The 19,780-nt window shown below is 37.1% G+C and overlaps 1 protein-coding gene across 1 annotated transcript in view; it reads left to right on the plus strand.

Annotated features, from left to right (window-relative positions):
* Positions 1–19,780, plus strand: part of ADGB (androglobin) — a 188,449-nt gene that overhangs the window by 51,920 nt on the left and 116,749 nt on the right. The window contains exons 7-10 of the mRNA XM_018053314.1: positions 1,795–1,881; positions 11,023–11,270; positions 15,743–15,883; positions 18,130–18,224. Coding sequence (XP_017908803.1) covers positions 1,795–1,881; positions 11,023–11,270; positions 15,743–15,883; positions 18,130–18,224 — 571 coding nt within the window. The remainder of the gene's footprint in view (positions 1–1,794; positions 1,882–11,022; positions 11,271–15,742; positions 15,884–18,129; positions 18,225–19,780) is intronic.

The raw sequence follows: 19,780 nt of genomic DNA on the forward strand, positions 1-19,780 counted from the left end.
CCTGAGTGATGCAAAAAAGCTTTGATACCTGAGTTGCCAATGCAAGGCGACTGTGTGTCTCCAATCTGTGGAAGAATTCTCACACACAATGCACCAGCTTGAATCTGCTACCCTTCCCCCTCCTGCAGTTTATCACAGCAGGTCCTTTTCAGCAGAACACACCCACTTGCTCTAACAGGCCACTCCAGCCACTGGCTCAAAGCTCAGCCCCCTCCCCTTCTATTATTATACACAGCCATGTCAGTCAGAAGCCTGGTCTGTTTTTTTGTGGTTTTCTTTTGGCTCAGCTTCCTTTTTCTCTCCCAAAGCCACACAAACAAAAACAGCCCCTCCTGCTGCCACCCTCTTCATCTCTCTTTTCTGTTACCGACCCTCAATTTTCTATCCGGAATTTGTGTTACCCAGTTTGCAACCCTTAATTTCAATCATTTTAAAAAGCTCAGCTCAGAGCATTTAGATAGTTGAATACTACTAAGATTTAAAATGGTAACTACTATGTTTGTTTATCTTTGAAAGGAAGTAACGTTCCTGATTCTCAGATCTAACTTGAAGTCCTGAGAATGAGAGCAGCCAGGCCAGTGAAGCGGTAAATGCATGACCCGGATAGTTGGAGTGGCATTTTTATCTTTCTTAAAGCTACAGTAGAATTTTAAAGCAACTTGAGAAATGGCATTATGGTTATTTTTGAAAAAAAAAAAAAAAAAACAAATCCAACTTATAAATAAAGGACCAGGCTTAATGCTTCTTAGACCTTGAAGTGGAAATCACTATGTGGTCCAATTTATATTTGTCCAAAAGTTTGTCTCAGATTTTACAGTAGATAGTGAATTTCTTAATGTGAGTTTTAGCTTTCTACACTAAAAATTAATGTTTAGTAGTTATTTAAATATCACTCTGACATGTGCGGAGGAAAAAACATTACTTTTTATGAGCTTCACACAGTCACCTCCTAAATATGATTATTCAAAGAGGACTGTTAATATCTCTTCCAGTAGATATTTGTTATCTTGGAGATATGTGGACACATCACAGTTTATAATCTGCAAACAAAAAAACAATATAAATTTCTAAATGATGGAGTGTGTGACTAATACTTCTTTCTGAATTAAAAAACATGATACCAATCAATACCATCAGTCACCACCACTGGCATAAGGTGGAACTGAAGCTCTGGTTCCTGGGCAAAATATAGATATAGCATTTGTGTGTGTTACTGAAAATAGACTAATCACTTCAGAAAAATATTAAAAGTAAAGGATTAAAATAAGAAGAGTGATATTTAATCAATCACAGTCTCATTGACTTTATGCTATAGTGGCAGATCCACTCTTTTGTACAAGATAGAATGGATGTTTCCGGCTTCTCTAAAATTATCTAAGGATTTTATCAAAAATGTCTGATCCCCATCTTGCCCTGCCATGTGTGAGACTGGCTTAATATACAGACTCATAGGAATCGTATTATAATTACTGAAACTTGAAAGAGGAAAGACATTGCCCTATTTTTAAAAGAACATGATAATATGTTGAATATACAGAAGAGATTATGTATTATCTATATATACGAAGTGAAGTGAGGTGAAGCTCAGTTGTGTCCAACTCTATGCAACTGCATGGACTGTAGACTGCCAGGTTGCTCCCGTGTAATTTTCCGGGCCAGAATATTAGAGTGGGTAGCCGTTTATGAGAGGCCATTTATTCTTTTATTACTGCTTGTTAGAGATTCCTGTCTTTTATAGACCTCTCCCTGTTTTCAAATGTTATTGACTGTAATATTGTGTTTTTGCCTTTTCAGCATCCATGTGGCAGAGAGGAGAGAACTGGGAGAGTTCACAGTGATTCATGCCCTCACGGGTTGGTTACCAGAAGTCATTTCTCTCCAGTATGTTTGACCATTAAATTACTCATACTTTTTTTTTGTTTCTTCCCCAGTAAAGTTTCTTTAACTAAAATATTCTTAGTCTTAAAGAAAATTTCAAAAATTGCCACATTTTACAAAATGTTTGGAAAATAACATGTTACAGTATTATATAAAACTTATTGAGAATTGCAGGATTAATTTTTTTCCTTATATATAGTAAATTTAATCCTTAAATATATGAATTACAAATATTAAAACAATGTTAATAATTTATATGGTAAAATATTTGCAGGTGACCCCTTTATACGCATACATTTATTCAGTACAGAAAAATGAAAGCAACTTTTAATTAGCTACCCAAGACTTCCCTGGTGGCTCAGAGGTTAAAGCGTCTGCCTGCAATGCGAGAGACCTGGGTTCGATCCCTGGGTCGGGAAGATACCCTGGAGAAGGAAATGGCAACCCACTCCAGTACTCTAGCCTGAGAATCCCATGGACAGAGGAGCTTGGTGGGCTACAGTCCACGGGGTCACAGAGTCGGATACGACCAAGTGACTTCAGTTTCACTTCACTTCACTAGGGAAAAAATAACACTAAAATGCCTATTAGACCTTAGGCACTTTAATATGTTATTCCAGTTAAAACTCACAGTCCTGAAAAGATGATCTTATTTGATCATCCATATGACCTTATCAGCTCAGTGTTGTATATCATTAGAAATGAGAAAACTGAAGCTCATAGTGGCTGAATTCCCTAAAGCAGTGTACATTGTACCTGGAGGTAAAATTTGAATCTAAATATTTCTGGAGCCAAAGCACATAGTGTTTCTCTCATATGATTCTAGATATATAAAAATTGTTTGCCTATGTATAAAGAGAGAATATTTAATGCAAAGCTTACTTAAAATTTCACAAATATTTTTTGTCTCATACATAAAGATTGTAGACATATGATTTGATCATGTTATCATTGACACTGAAAATTAATCAGACTAAGGTGCTAGAAAATAATTATATCAATAGATCTAAACATCCCATCAATCAGAATGCTGCTTTTTACAAGATCAAATCCATAGTACAGTTATCAATTTGGATCATCTCTGATCTTTGATGTTAGAAAACTAGCATTTCCAGAGTCCAGGTTAAAGAAGATGAAGACAGATTCTAGTCACTTGGATTCCATCATTTAAAACATCCTTTCAGCAGGATAAGCTAGCCATTGCTTAGTTCAAATAAAAATATTTGTAGGCAAAAATTAGGAGGATAGACAAGCTCCTTGACACCTTTTCTTGGAAGAGAACTGACCTTGCTTTTTGCCTTCAGAAAGGTCCAGATGTCAGCCTTTTATATCTTCTCATGGAAAATTATTTTCTGATACCTAATAGAGTATTTATTGGCATAATATTGTCAGTGTTAGTAAGGAGAAGTAGAGAGAGGGTGGGGTTTATAAACAGACTTTACTAATTTTTTATCTTCAATGTTGATGGAATACTTATAATTTCCCATTTATTTTTCCTGCAATAAAGATACCAGAGACATGAAAACATCAGACATCTATCAGAGGGTGGTAAAGAAACAGGAGATCAAAATAATTCTTGACTAGAAAATTATTAAATTAAAAATTGTGAATAGTCTCTTGCTAGAATCATATAGTGAAATTATGCATGAAAATTGAAAACAATGTTCATATACTTTCATGATTATAAGACCAGTTTAATAATTAAATTAAATTTTTAAATTGCAGTATTTTAGATGCTCAATTTGCACGAATATATGATTGCTTATAAAATGTCTATGAAAATGATATAAGAGAGGGAAGCTTAAGCTTTGGATTCAGAACTGTATATCTAGATTTATGTTTTTATACTTCCTACTTCAAGCTATGTAAATTTTACAAGTAATATAATTTTGGGGGCCCAGAGTTTCCGTATGTAAAATAGGGGTAAAAAATTACCTATCCTATATGGCTCTGGGGATTGAAATGGTGAGAGTATTGGAAAAAGTAGCTGATGTGTGCTAGAGACATAATTAGTGCTAGTTTCTTTCTCCTAATGAATATCCCTGAAAGTGAAAGTGAAGTCACTCAGTCATGTCTGACTCTTTGTGACCCCATGGACTGTAGCCTACCAGGCTCCTCAGTCCGTGGAATTTTCCAGGCAAGAGTAGTGGAGTGGGTTGCTATTTCCTTCTCCAAGGAATCTTCCCAACCCAGGGATTGAACCCGGATCTCCCACATTGCAGGCAGATGCTTTAACCTCTGAGCCACCAGGGAAGCCCCTCATGCATATCACTGGATTATTTAATATTATATAGAAATATGTATGATAGCTAATGATCAACCTTTGGAAGCAGAGAAAAGTCTAAACAAATAAGTGAGAGTGACTCAGATGTTCAAGTTTATCATTTTACTTCTAAATATAATCAAAAAGTAAAAGATATGTGCTCGCTTCGATTTATGTCATAATGTGTAGGATTTTTTATTATGAATACTCTGCCACATTATTCATATAATTTAAAATTGCAATTACACTATGAAATCACAAAGTTAATTCATGTGTATAAATGTGTATAATTTTAAACGAGAAGAATGTCATGGAACTGTAATAATGATTGTTAAAAAACAGTTTAATTTGAAATCACTGTCTGCCAAGGATCCAGGGAGAGGTCCGGCATGGCTTCCTGGAGAAAGTTCTGATTTGATCAGAGCCTCTACTGTTGGCTGGGTTTGATTTGAGAGGAAGGGAGGAAAAGGGCATGGAAAGTAGGAGAACGATAAGATCAAAGCCATGATCTGTTCAGAAGTTGGATGTTTCTGTTACTACGAAGGATTCCGTGTGCCAAGACAGCCCCTAAGGGCCTTCATTGGTCATTCCAGGAGAATCAGAATATTGAAGTTTCAAATTGTGTTCACTACTGACTTTTCCCATATGAAAATCAATAGGGTGAAAAGTGTTTTGTGACGTCTTCAACAGACAGCCTTTCCCTTCCCTCTCGCATAGAAGCACCAAAGGGAGACATTGCTAGATTTGCAATTGTTGACCTTGCCTCATGTTTTCCTAGAGTTAGCACTGTCTTATCATTTGAAAACAAGAAACAAAGTTGTAACTCTCTGTATTATACTAGAAACACAGAGTGGATATTAGAAGACTAGCAATTTCAGATGAAGAGGTGATGTTTTTCTCCACAAATTTGTCTGATCTTGATGTAATTCATTTGAGAATGGAACACTCCACCATCCCATACTTAATTCTAACTGTCCAAGAAGTTGTATAGTCTCATCCTGTGGAGTTTGAATATTTCTTTTTCACAGTATAACATTTGTTACTGTAGGTGGAAAAAACACATGGTTTTGGATTCAGAAAGATCCGTTTTAATCCTGATTTTAGTATTTCCTAGTCTATCATTTGTGACTACATAAAATTTGCAACCTTCTCTTATACCTCAATTATGATTGCACGACTTAGGTTGCAGAGCCTTTGGGGGATTAAATGCATTAAACAAAACAAAACAAAAAGCCCTACCTGGCCACCCACATCTTCATTCTGCTTCTCAAATGTTCTAAAATCATTATCCCCTAGGGTCTTAGCCTGAACTGTTCTTTCTTTATGCCTTAAATGATCTTCCATCAGATATTTACTTGGCTGGATAAGTCATAACATTTAGATCTCACCAGGCTGAAATATCAACTCCTCAGAAAAACCTTTTCAGCCATCTAGGTTTAAATAATTCCTTTCCCAAATGATTCCATAGCCCATTGTTTATTATTTTATTTTCATTATGAAAGTTATCACTACCTTCTGCTGAGAAGTTATCACTGTCTTCCATCTTCCACTGAGATGGTACAGTGTATGAGAATAGGAACTCTTTTTTGTCTTTCTCAGTGTTGAGACTTCTTGTGCTTAGAAAAAATGACACTGCATGACTGTTACACAGTATGATCTGAATGAATGTTTGTTGATAGAGTAACTTAAAAAATACTTTAAAAGACTAAACTAGAAGTGTGCAAAAGATTCTTTGGTAATTCAGTGCAGGAACATATAGCTTAATTTCCCCAGAAAGCAATGCTTAAACTGATTTCAAAGAGTTAGTGGAAACTAGTGAGGCTTTGGGGGCAGGGAAGCCAACTCAGAGAAGAAAGAATAGCATGGAAGTGCAAGACAGCATGGTGTAATCCCCAAAAAGCACATGAATCTGCAGGAGTGGATTATGGCTGCTGGATTCTAGAGGAGAGATGAGTAGAGGGTGGAGAAGTGTAAGGGAACAAAACAGACATAGTTAAGAAATTCACAACAGAATGTTGCTGAGAGATTTTATACAGGAGGATGATCTCGATCAGGCTTGTGAGTTTGGAGGTTTGCTCAGAGCAGGAGGACAGATATGAGGACTGGAGCAGGGAAACTGGTTTGTGCAGTATTGCAGAAGGGCTTCTGTGGAAAAAACTGATGAAAATGGAGAAAGGGGGACTTCCCTGGTGGTCCTAAGGCTAAAACTCCACGTTCCCAATGCAGGGGGGCCCTGGATTGATTCCTGGTCAGGGAACTAGATCCCACCTGCTGCAGCTAAGAGTTCATATGCCACGACTGAAGATCCCACATGCCGTAATGAAGATGGAAGATTCCAAGTGCTGCAACGAAGACCCGGTGCAACCAAATAAATAAATGTTTAAAAAGAAAAGATAAAAGAAAACGTTCAAAAAAAAAAAAAAAGAGAATGTTGAAAGGGTTGTCTACTGCAGTAGGAGGAAGAAGGATCAATGGGATATATTTTTTTATTTGAGGAGAGTTTCATGGAAATAGACTTAATCATTCTCACTTTTCTAAGTTGATTGAAAAGTAGAAGATGGTAACAGGATGTTTTTGTTCGTTGATCAATTGATTTGTTTTTGGATAGATGTCTAATAGATGGTTGTACGCATGAGCCTGGTTATCTGAAGAGAGGTTTGAGCTGGAGCTTATGAGTTGAGGGTTACATATACATACAGATGAACCCAAAATGTGATTGTGCTTATTCACTCACTGAGGAAAGGATATCGGATAGCAAGAGCATACTGAGGAGAACTATGGAGTTCAGGTCAGTTCAGTCGCTCAGTCGTGTCCGACTCTTTGTGACCCCATGGACTGCAGCATGCCAAGCTTCCCTGTCCATCACCAACTCCCGGAGCTTGCTCAAACTCCTGTCCACCGAGTCAGTGATGCCATTCAACCATCTCATCCTCTGTCATCCCCTTCTCCTCCTGCCTTCAATCTTTCCCAGTATCAGGGTCTTTTCTAACGAGTCAATTCTTCCCATCAGGTGGCCAAAGTATTGGAGTTTCAGCATCAGTTCTTCCAATGAATATTCAGGGTTGTTTTCCTTTATGATTGATTGGTTTGATCTCCTTGCAGTCTTCTCCAACATCACAGTTCAAAAGCATCAATTCTTCAGCGCTCAGCTTTGTTTATGGTCCAACTCTCACATCTATACATGACTACTGGAAAAACCATAGCTTTGACTAGACAGACATTTGTTGACAAAGTAATGTCGCTGCTTTTGAATATGCTGTCTAGGTTTGTCATAGCTTTTCTTCCAAGGAGCAAGCGTCTGTTAATTTCATGGCTGCAGTCACAGTCTGCAGTGATTTTGGTGCCCAAGAAAAGAAAATCTTTCTCTGCTTTTTAATATGCTATCTAAGTTTGTCATAGCTTTTTGTATAATCAAAGATGCAAAGCTTCTTTTAATTTCATGGCTGCAGTCACCATCTGCAATAATTCTTGCCTGGAGAAATCCCCATGGACAGAGGAGTCTGGCAGGCTGCGGTCCATGTGGTCAGAGTTGGACACAGCTGAAGCAACTTAGCATGAATGCATACAACATAGTAATTCAATGTTTTTTATATATTGAGAAATGGTCAGCACAGATCTAGTTAACATGTATCACCACACATGGTTATAATTTTTTTTTCTTGTGGTGAAAACTTTTAAGATCTACTTATACGCTACTGTATTATTAACCACAGTCACCCTGCTGTGCATTACAATGCTCTGACTCATTTATTGTATAACTGGAAATTTGTATTTTTGGAATACCTTCACTATTTTGCCCAAATGCCACCCTTTGCCTCTGGCAACCACAAATCTATTCTCTATATCAATGAGTGTATTTGTTTTCAGATTCCATATATAAGTGAAAAAAATCATACAGTATTTGTCTTTATTTGATGTATTTCACTTAGTAAAGGGGCTTCCTTCATAGCTCAGTCAGTAAAGAATCCATCTGCAATGCAGGAGGCCCACGTTCTATTCCTGGTTCAGAAAGATCCCCTAGAAAAGGAAATGACAACTCCATTATTCTTGTCTGGGAAGTCCCATGGACAGAGGAGCCTGGCAGGCTACAGTCCATGGGGTTGCAAGAGTCAGACATGACTGAGCAACTAAACCACCACTACTAATATCCTCAAAATCCATTCACATTGTTTCAAATGGCAAGATTTCTTTCCTTTTTTTATGGCTAAACAATGTTATATTGTGTATATGAATACTACACTTTATTCATTCATCCATCCATAGACACATACATCTTGGCTATTGTAAATAACATTGCAGAGAACATAAGATTGTTCTTTTTGACAAACTTCTGTTTTTTTGAGTTAGTGCTTTCATTTCCTATGGATAAACACCCAGAAGTGGAATTGTGGGACTATATGATAGTTCTATTTTTAATTTTTTGAGGAAATTCCATACTGTTTTCCATACTGGCTATATTAACTTATGTTCCTACCACCAGTGTGCAAGGGTTCCTCTTGCTCCATATCCTTGCCAATGCTTGTCATTTCTTGTCTTTTTGATGATAACTAGTATGCCTGTGAGGTTGTAACTCATTGTGGGTTTGACTTACATTTTACCTGATGTTTAGTGATGTTCAGCATGTTTTGGTGTACCTGTTGACCATCGGTTTATCTTCCTTGGAAATATGTCTGTTCAGATCCTCTGCCCATTTATTAATTGGATTATCTTTTTATTGATTAATTCAGATTTTAATTTGAATTAGTCAAAATTAAAACCTGCTCTGTTCAGATTTTCTGTTTCTTTGTATTTGTAAGTGGGTATGTTTCTAGGAAATTATCCATTTCTTTTAGGTTATCCAATTTGTTGTATATTTGTTTCTCATAGTCTTTAGTGGTTCTTTGTATTTTGTGTATTAAGTACAATATCTCTGTTTCATTTCTGATTTTATTTATCTGTTATTTTGTTGGTGAGTCTAGTTAAGGGCTTTTCAGTTTTGTCTGTCCTTTCAAGAAACCAGCTCTTAGTTTCTTTGATTTTTTCTATTGTCTTTTCAGTCTCTTAATCATTTATTTCCACTCTGATATTTGTTATTCGGGAAGATCCCCTGGAAGAGGGCATGGCAATCCACTCCAATACTCTCGCCTGGAGAATCCCGTGGATAGAGGAGCTTGGTGGGCTACACAGTCCCTATAAGGTCTCAAAGAGTCAGACATGACTGAAGTGACTTAGCACCACCACATTTGTTATTACCTTCCTCCTGCTAACTTTAGGCTTCATTTGCTCTTCTTTTCTAGTTCTTTAAGGTGTGAAGTTAGGTAGTTTTTTTAAGATCCTGTTTCTGGATGTACCTCTTAGAATTACTTTTGTCTTGTTACATCTGTTGTGCTGTTGTTGTATCTGTTGTATTTGTGTTGTGTTGTGCTTCCATTTTATTTCTCTCAAAGCATTTTGTTGGTTTCTTCTCTGACCCGTTGGTTGGTCAGTAGCATGATGTTTAATCTCCACATAGCTGTGAATTTCCCAGTTTTCTTCTTGTAATTAATTTCTAGTTTCATACTAGAAAAGATGTGGTTGGAAAAGGTGGGTGCTATGATTTCAGTCTTCTTGAATTCATTAAAATATTTTTTGTGACTTAACATGATCTATTCTGGAGAATACTCCATGTAGAAAAATGTGTATTCTGCTGCTTTCGGATGGAATGTTCTGTATGTGTCTAAGTCCATTTTATTTAATGTGTTTCTCAAGACCAATGAGCTTCCCTGGTAGCTCAGCTGGTAAAGAGTCCGCCTGCATGCAGGAGAACCCGGTTTGATGCCTGGGTTGGGAAGATCCGCTGGAGAAGAGATAGGTTACCCACTCCAGTATTCTTGCCTGGAGAATTCCATGGACATAGGAGACTGGCAGGCTACAGTTTATGGGTTGCAGAGTTAGACACGACTGAGCGGCTTTCACAAGATCAATGTTTTCTTATCGCTTTTCTGTCTGGAAGATCTATTTATTGAAGAAAGTGGGGTATTAAAATCTCCTATTGAGTGCTCTTCTACACACTGGCCTTAAGATTGGTGAGTCCATGAAAGCCCTTTAAGAACTGTTTCAGACAGTAAAGAATCTGCCTGAAATGCAGGAGACCTGGTTTTGATCCCTGGGTCAGGAACATCCCTTGGAGAAGGGAATGGAAACCACTCCAGTATTCTTGCCTGGAGAATCCCATGGACAGAGGAGCCTGGCAGGCAAGAATTGATGGGGTCACAAAGAGTCAGACATGACTGAGTGACTAAAACTTTCACTTTCTGAGTTTGCTATATAACCTTGTGGGCCTCATGGATGCAAACCCTGCTGGCTTTCAAAACTGTGTGTTTGGGGAACTTCTCTCTGATCTGCAGGTCTTAAAAGTTAGAATGCCAGATGATGCAGGGTGCAAACCCTTGCCTCCTCAGGGAAAATCTTCAGAATGTGAGTTCTCTCCAAGTTGTGGGTCACTGCACTGGCTGGGTTTTATGGCAAGATTGTGTCTCAGCCTCTCCTATCCATTCTCATTTGCCATATATGTGGGAATTCCTCAGCTAGTTGCCCCACCACCACCCCCTGCGCAAGAAAACTGTTCTATATGTAGCTGTAAATTTTCTGTGTCCCTAGGAAGGAGTGAGTTTAGAATCCTCCTATATCACCATCTTAACTGGAACTCTGTGTTTGGTCTCTGCATCAGCAAAGCCCAGCATGAAGTAGGCACTTAATCAATGCTTGTTGAATGAATGAATACATAAAGGTGTTTCTAATTAAAATGTGAAGTAACTATTGATCGGTCTTGTGAAATTGCAAGTTCATGTTTTTTCTGTCAGTAATTTCTTAATGTGGAGTAAAAAGTTTAATTTGGAAATTAATTGTGTTTTTCACCTAAGCCCAGGATATACGGACAAAGTTTGGGAGCTCTTGAGAGAAATATTGCCCGAGTTTAAGCTGTCAGCTGAGTCCAGCTCTGAAAGCAAAATAACTGACATAGATGCCAAATTAAAAGAACAAGGAAAAGAAGTGAAGGATGGGAAAGAAGTGAAGGATGGGAAAGAAGTGAAGGATGGCAAGGAATTCAAGCCTGAAAATTCAACAACAGCACTAAAATTGCCTGAGAAAAGTGAAAGGGCTTTAAAGGGTAAGACAGTTATATCACAATATTATTCAGTATGGATATTGTATGTAAATGCTTTATAATCATTGCTGAATTTAATGACTATTTATAAGCATTGTCATTTATTATGTGTTGTGAAAACAGTCATTCAAGTTTCTCTATTTCCTGGATATTACAGCTTGCAGTGGTGTTTATGTTAATTATTTCACTCTATTTTGCTCTCCTTGTAATCAAAGGTAATTATATATTTTAATGATATTAAATTAATATAGTATTAGTATAGAAAAAAAGACATTAAGTTTTCAGTTTCCCTTCATTAAACACATCTTTCTTATATGTCATATGTAGAGTGGAATGGGCCAAAATACCAAACCTGAAAAGTGGTCCTATTTCAAAAAATGTGAAATGAACACAGATTAGACAGTGATTTGCAGGTTTATTATAAGGTGAAAGTTAAAATCTAGAAATTATATTTTTCAAGTTATTTTACAAAGTGTAGAAGTATTTCTCTTCAAGTGAGAAATATATTTAATAAGTGGTCATTTTATGCTTTCTGAAATATTTCATATAGCCATATATATGAACAATAATGCTTGCAAGTAGAGTTGAATATACTGGAAAATACTAGCTTTTTGTATAACTGTGATAACATCTCTAATGGTCTTTCAGATATTTATGCTTTATAAGATATTGATGTTTTGTTCTTATTTAGATCTTGCACATCAGCATTTCCAATCATATACTACCCTGAAATAACTACTGTAAATGTTCCCCAAAGATAAGCAAAAGAAATTAAGTATGTGTGATATCTGCCCCATCATAGATCCCTCTTAAAATAATCTAATGTGCATTAGTTTATAAAAGAAAGCAAAAATGAAAAAATAGCCAGGTTAAATTTGTTTTACCCAGTGTATCCTAAATTAATTTGAACCTGGAATCTCTTTCTCGTGTATCACAAATTAACATCTGTCTATCCTCCATCTATCTGGGTTTCCCAGGCAGCTCAGTGGTAAAGAATCCACCTGTAATGCAGAAGACACAGGTTCAATCCCTGGGAAGATAGAACCTGTGTTGATCGGTTTGGGAAGATCACCCGAAGAAGGAAATGGCAACTCATTCCAGTATTCTTGCCTAGGAAACCCCATGGACAGAGGAGCCTGGTGGGCTGCAGTTCATGGGGTTGCTAAGAGTTTGACATGACTTAGCAACTTAACACGGAGAAGGCAATGGCACCCCACTCCAGTACTCTTGCCTGGAAAATCCCATGGCCGGAGGAGCCTGGTGGGCTGCAGTCCATGGGATCGCTGGGAGTTGGACATGACTCAGTGACTTCACTTTCACTTTTCACTTTCATGCATTGGAGAAGGAAATGAGAAGCCACTCCAGTGTTCTTGCCTGGAGAATCCCAGGGACAGCGGAGCCTGGTGGGCTGTCGTCTATGGGGTCGCACAGAGTTGGACTCGACTGAAGCAACTTAGCAGCAGCAGCAACAACAGCAGCAGCAACTTAACAACAGCAGCATCCATCCATCCAATTAACCGTTCATTCAATGTACCTGGGCTTCCCTGGTGGCTCAGTCGGTAAAGGTCTGCCTGCAATGCTGGAGACTTGGGTTCAAACCCTGGGTCAGAAATACCCCCTGGAGAAGGCAGTGGCAAACCACTCCAGTATTCTTGCCTGGAGAATTTCATGGACAGAGGAGCCTGGCAGGCTACAGTCCATGGAGTCACAAAGATCAATGTTCTACTTGCTGAGAATACCCGTAACGTGTTCCAGGAATTAGCAGTAACCTGAACAAAATCAGATGTGGATCTCACCTCTTAGAGCTTAGGTAATGTGAGAAGGACTGACATTAATTTTAAAAATCATAAATACATACTAAGACATGAGTCTTGAAGGGAAATACAGGAAACTATAAGTCATTCACATGGGAGACCTAGTCTGGGGCACCAGGGAAGGATTCCTTAAGGAATTTTGAGCTGTGTTCACAAAAATTAGAAGGATATCTGGGGGAAGATGATGGACTGTGGAGGGAAGAGGATTCTAGGTAGAAGAGAGAGCTTATATAAATATTATGAGGCAGCAGCAGAAATGACAGTGACTTGGAAGACCTGATAGATGTCCTCAGCTGGAAGAGAGGATGTGAGGAAGAAAGTGGCTTAAAAAGAACCTGAAGAAGTAGGTAGGAGAGTGATCACGTCAAAACTTCTAGATCATGCTAAGATATTTGATCTTTACCAAAGAGCCGTTGACAGCTAATAAAGAGTTTAGAGTTGAATCATGATTGATTTCACATTTTGAAAAGGATAGTCTGGTTCTCTGGAAAAAAAAAAAATTTGGAAGGCAGGTGGAGGTGGAAGGTCAGTGGCATGAGAAGTCACAGAAAAAAACAATTTGATGACTGTTGTATCAGCTCATGTTAGAGATGACAGTCACTTGGAGTAGGTTAATAGGATTCTCACAGTGGAGAAGCAGATACAGTAAATTATTGAGATACTTATGAAGTGAAAAATAGTAGGATGTGGCAAAGATAATTTGTAGAATTCTTACTTGCAGAACTGGATAGATGGTAGTATGTTTAATGGGTAATGAAAAAAAGGAATGGCTTTATGAGGAGAGATCACAAAATGATTTAGAGCATACTGAATTTGAGGTGCCTTTAAGAAATCAAGTGTACTTTTCATGTCAGGAGTTCCAGGCTGTTGATATACCCTTGGGAATCACTGACAAATGCATGCTACATTACATGATGAATGATATTCCCAATGAGATGGTGTAGAGTGAGAAGATTAGGAACCTTAAGACTAAGCCTGAAAGAAGCTAAATATCTGAGAGCTGGTACAAAATAACGAGCTGGCAAACAAGGTTAAAGAATGGCCAGGAAAATAGGAAGATCAGCAGAGCAGGTCACTGTTGAAAATCAAAGGAAAAGAATGTTTCAAAAATCGGAGAGATTGTCTGTTCCAGATAGTGCTGAGAGTTGAAATATGATGGGAGTTCAAATTTCTCTGTTGGATTTTATGATACAGATCATGATTATTTAAAATAGGGCAGAAGCCTGCAGAACTAGAGGAAGATTGTCTCCAGTAGGACGTAGGGCTCAGCTGCTAATTCTACTCAGAGGGGTTGGCCAGATGGGTGAAATGAAGCAACAGAGGAACAATAAATTTATTCATGTATTGGCAAAAACACATTTTGGTACACATTTTTGCATACTTTCCAAATTTCTATGTGATGTAGTGTGTTTTTCCTATTTACAGATTTTATTATATATTATTTTAAGTTATGGGTTTTGAATAAGCTTTTAGTGAAAGTGAAAGTATTAGTCTCTTAGTTGTCTGTGACTCTTTGCAACCCCGTGGACTGTAGCTCACCAGGCTCCCCTGTCCATGGGATTTCCCAGGCAAGAATGCTGGAATGGGTTGCCATTCCCTTCTCCAGGGGCTCTTCTGGACTCAGGATTAAACCCAGGTATCTTGTATTGCAGGCAGATTCTTTACTGTCAGAGCCACCAGGGAAGCCTATTTTAAAAATCATACATGAAGTCATATATTATTACCTGTAACTAGTTTTAGGTCAAAACCACAAAATAAAATTCTGATTGTCTATTTTTATACTTGTTTCCAAATTAAATTTTCATCCTACACTTATAGTTATCTTTGCCTTTGTATCTAACATAGATGTTAAATCTACTATAAAGCTAGAAGCCAAGATAGTTTTATTTTAGAGGCTGAGAAACAGCACATGATGTTAATATTATAGTTTTTTTATATATACAAATTTTTTAAAACACAACCTGATCAATATTGATTATAGATTTAGCAAATGACAAAAGAATGAATGGCAGAAATTTGAAATTTCTGTTTTAGAATTGGAAGGGATTTATTAGGAAATAAAAAATCTCAGGGGATTTTTTAAGGTGAAGGAAAACATGTTTGACAGAAATATAAATATGGATGGAAATTCAAGTGGCAGATGGCTCTGGGTACTGGGTTTACTATGCACATTTTGTTGACAATAAGATGTTGGTGTGGATGTTGGTTGGTGGCCAGTCTCCACCAGAAGATATTCTAGAGGAAGAAAGCTGAATTTCTTGAAATGCAGACCCCAAATAAAGAAAATCTAGGAGGGCTCCACATTTAGGACTCAACTTTAAATACATTTTTTCTTGATTTTTTTTTCTTTTCAAAATAAGACTAGCCTGACACCATGATTTTATACAGATAAATTATATTCACCTGATTACATTTGGCATAAAATTATTTGTAGTCATTAATGACATGTCTTTCACAATATATGTTGATTTTTAAAGCTTTTTGTTTTGTTTTGATGTTACTAATTCGAGGTGAGTAGTGTTTGGGGAAGTTTGTGGTTATTTTTCTTTTTACACTTAAATAATACTGTTGTTTTAGCTTTCTTTTTCAACACTAATTGAGTAAGCAATATAGATTGAGATTTTGTAGTTAAAGGATTTATTGTATTTTTTAACATGTCAGACAAAGCAGATGCAAAAGACCTTGGAAAGAAGAGGAGCAAAGACGGAGAGAAGGAAAGAGATAAGGAAAAATTCAAATGGTCAATACATGGTTCAAGACCCTCATCAGATGTACAATATTCTCTACAGTCTCTGTCAGATTGTAAGCTCTCAGTCTCCTAGAATAATAGTTATTGTACACATTTCCTAAAATGCTGGAGAACATTGGAGCACAGAAATGTATTTCCTGTTCAGATATATCTAAATGAGCTTTTCAGAGTTGCCCATAATTGTTAAGCTCTCAGATGGTTGTGCATAATGAAGCAAGATCTTACATATGAGACAGAAGCCAAAATTATCAAAGTACTTATGGTACAACAGTCACAAAAGTGTTTACATGAATGAAGATATATACTAATATATATTATTACAGTGTATATAACATAGTTTACATTATAAAATATAGAAGTATATTTACATAAATATTTGATTAGATATTGATATATATTAGCATATGTCCTCTTCTATATAGGTTCTATATATATATGTATATATAAAATCTTTTCTAAAAAACTTTATAGTCCTAACATTGAGTCATCTATCTTGGTGCTTCCAGAATGCATAATTCTCAGTTCACTCCTCTTTACATGAAAACATGTCCATTTACGCCCAGTATTATGCTTTATCATTTTTTTTCATTTTGTCTTCTTTCTGAATACATTGCTGTGTTTTTTTGTGAGAATAGCTTCATAGCTATGGCTTTGCATTTTTGCAGAAAGATATTTGGTGGTTTGGTAAAGAAAATACAAACACTAGTCATTTTTTGTATTTTTAATTTCCTATTAAACATTTTTTTCTTATATTGATATCTTAAGTAATCTTTTTTGATAGTCGATGACATAACATCCCCCAATTTACTGATAATTATTTATATTTGTGAGACTGCAAAACCGTTTCTTGAGTTTCTTTGTAAAAATGAAGGTAATAATGCCTTGTTCTCTACCAAACTCATAGTTAAGGTCAACCTCAAGCAATAGTATGTAGTTCAAAGTTTGGACTGTGGACTAAAATTGCCTGTGTTCAGATCTCTGCTCCATGAAAAATGTGTATTGGAGAAGGAAAAAATTCCCCTCTAGTCTCTCCAGGTTCTTCTAGCTGGTCTAAGAATCAAATTGATATGAGGCATATTCACAGAAGAAAAAAAATAATAATCATTATGTATTACTACGTATGGGACCTTATAAGAAAAATAAGACCCAAAGACATGTTAGGTAATTGAGGCTTATCTACCATGTGAGAGAAGGAGAAAGGGGGTAGGGGTTGTGACTTCAAATGGGAGGAAAACAATTCACTGGAGATGGGAAAACAAATGTTTACAAAACAAATGTTTGCTCTGCCAGGCAGAGACAGTGGAATACAGAGAGGACTCTGGTCTCCAGGCCATGCTGAGTGCCCCTCAAACACACCTGGCCCACAGGCCCACATTCTTTATAGGCTCTCTGGTGACAGTACTCTGCCTGGACCAGGCCTTTAAATTCTTTTAGACAGTTATGAGGGGTGGTAAGTTCTTAAAAAGCATCAGGCTAAAATAATCCTCATGCCAAGGAGATGCATTTTGGGATGACAAATTTTGCTCCCATACATATACAAATTTTCTTTTTAAATGTGAAAACATATTTTTATAAGTTTGGCATATTTCACATCTTAATCCATTCTGGAGTGAGCCAGGGCTCACATCTAATTTACATAATGTGGCTTTAAAGATATTATTCTTCAATAAACATTATATAGTGCAGTTATATATAACTGCTTAAACTTTAAAGGAATAAAGCAAAACTTTTCAATTAAAAATAAAAACAAGAAGAAAATGAATTCTGTTGTTTTGACCAGAATCTTTAAAGGACAAAAACACGATGAATCAAATGTAGTAATTTCAGGGATATTAGGGAATAAATATTGATTCTCAGAAGCAAATCTACAAGCATTATACATTTCAAACTAAGTTACCTTCTTAGTTTCCCTTTCTCATGAGAGGATTAATTTGTGTTTTTTTTCTCCTTGAAATGACATAGAAACTCCCAAACTTCTTTAAATTCAAATTAAAGATTCTATGAAAGTTAAGTTACATAGGCTAATAGCCAGAGTGAGTTTATGTAATAACTTTTTTACATTGAAATAAAATGATTCCTTAATGAATTATATGGTACTATTATCAAAGTAAAACTAATGAGACATTCTATACTATAGATGTGCATTTGAGAGTTAACATTTTTTTAATGCATGTCAAGTCGTTTACCTATTTTTCATCAGCAAAGATAAGGTCATTAAGAAATCTGAATGGTCTACCTTGACCTGCCAGACCCATTTTGGCTAGAATTCCCATGACACAATATATGTTTGGATTTACAGGTTCTTCAGCAATACAGTCCCCTCAGATGGTAGTATATGCAACCTTCACACCTCTCTATTTGTTTGAAAAGAAGATATTTTTATTAGAGAAGATGGTAAGCACTCAAGGCCAAGAAACTTGGTATAATTTATGTGTTTGTGTGTGTCTGTGGTCCTTTGTTGTAGAAAAGTGTTGTTTTTTTCGTTACCAAGTCATGTCTGACTCTTTGCAACCCCATGGAATGAAGCAAGCCAGTCCTCCACTATCTCCTAGAGTTTGCTCAATTCATGTCCATTGAGTCTGAGATGCCATCCAATCATCTTATCCTCTGCTATCCCCTTCTTTTGCCTTCAGTGTTTCCCAGCATCAGGTTCTTTGCAGTTAGTTGGTCTTCACATCAGGTGGCCAAAGTGTTAGAGCTTCAGCTTCAGCATCAGTCCTTTCAATGAATTTTCAGGGTTGATTTCCTTTAAGATTGACTAGTTTGATCTCCTTGCTGTCCAAGGGACTCTCAAGAGTCTTCTCCAGCTCCACAATCCAAAAGATTCAGTTCTTCAGCACTCAGCCTTCCTTATGGTCCACCTCTCACATTCATACATGATTACAGGAAAAACCATAGTTTGGACTATAGTGCACCTTTGTCAGCAAAGTGATGTCTCTGCTTTTTAATACACTGTCCAGATTTGTCATAGCTTTCTTTCCACCGAGCAAGCGTTTTTTTAATTTCATGGCCACAGTCACAGTCTGCAGTGATTTTGGTGCCCAAAAAAGGAAAATCTGTCCCTGCTCCCACTTTTTCCCATTCTATTTGTCATGAAGTGATGGGACCAGATGCCGTGATCTTTAGTTTTAAGTGTTGAGATTCAAGTCAGATTTTTCACTCTCCTCTTTCACCCTCATCAAGAAGCCCCTCTTCACTTTCTGCCATTAGAATTGTATCATCTGCATATATGAGGTTGTTGAAATTTCTCCGAGCAATCTTGATTTCAGCTTGTGATTCATCCAGCCTGGCATTTTGCATGATGTACTCTCATATAAGTTAAATAAGCAGGGTGACAGAAGATAGCCTTGTCTACTCGTTTCCCAATCTTGGACCAGTCTGTTGTTCCATGTCCAGTTCTAACTGTTGCTTCTTGACCTTCATACAGATTTCTCTGGAGACAGGTAAGGTGGTCTGATACTCCCATCTCTTTAGGAATTTTCCAAAGTTTGTCAATACCCTTTTGCAACAATGAAAGTAGAAAATATACCATTATTCAATTACAATTTTATTCTTGAATTCCAGTCTTGTCTCTGTAATTAAACACTTTGGTACAGGGACTCAGTACAGGCAAAGTTTTCTTAATGCTGTTCTGCGCTTAGTCCCTCAGTTGTGTCCCACTCTACGACCAACCCCATGGACTGTAGCTCACCAAGCTTCTCTGTCCATGGGGCTTTTCCAGGGAAGAATATTGGTGTGGGTTGCCATGGCCTTTTCCAGGGGATCTTCCCAACCCAGGGATCCAACCCAGGTCTCCCACAATGCGGGCAGATTCTTTACCAGCTGAGCTACTGGGGAAGCCCAGATGATTGCAATAGTTTAATCTAAAAAAAAAAAAAAGAAGAAGAAAAAAAGATGTAGTTTCATATAGTTTATCACTTCTCTTCATTGTAAACAAAGGGCATCAAATC

Source organism: Capra hircus, chromosome 9 (assembly GCF_001704415.2).
Source record: "Capra hircus breed San Clemente chromosome 9, ASM170441v1, whole genome shotgun sequence".
NCBI classification, from domain to species: Eukaryota; Metazoa; Chordata; class Mammalia; order Artiodactyla; family Bovidae; genus Capra; species Capra hircus.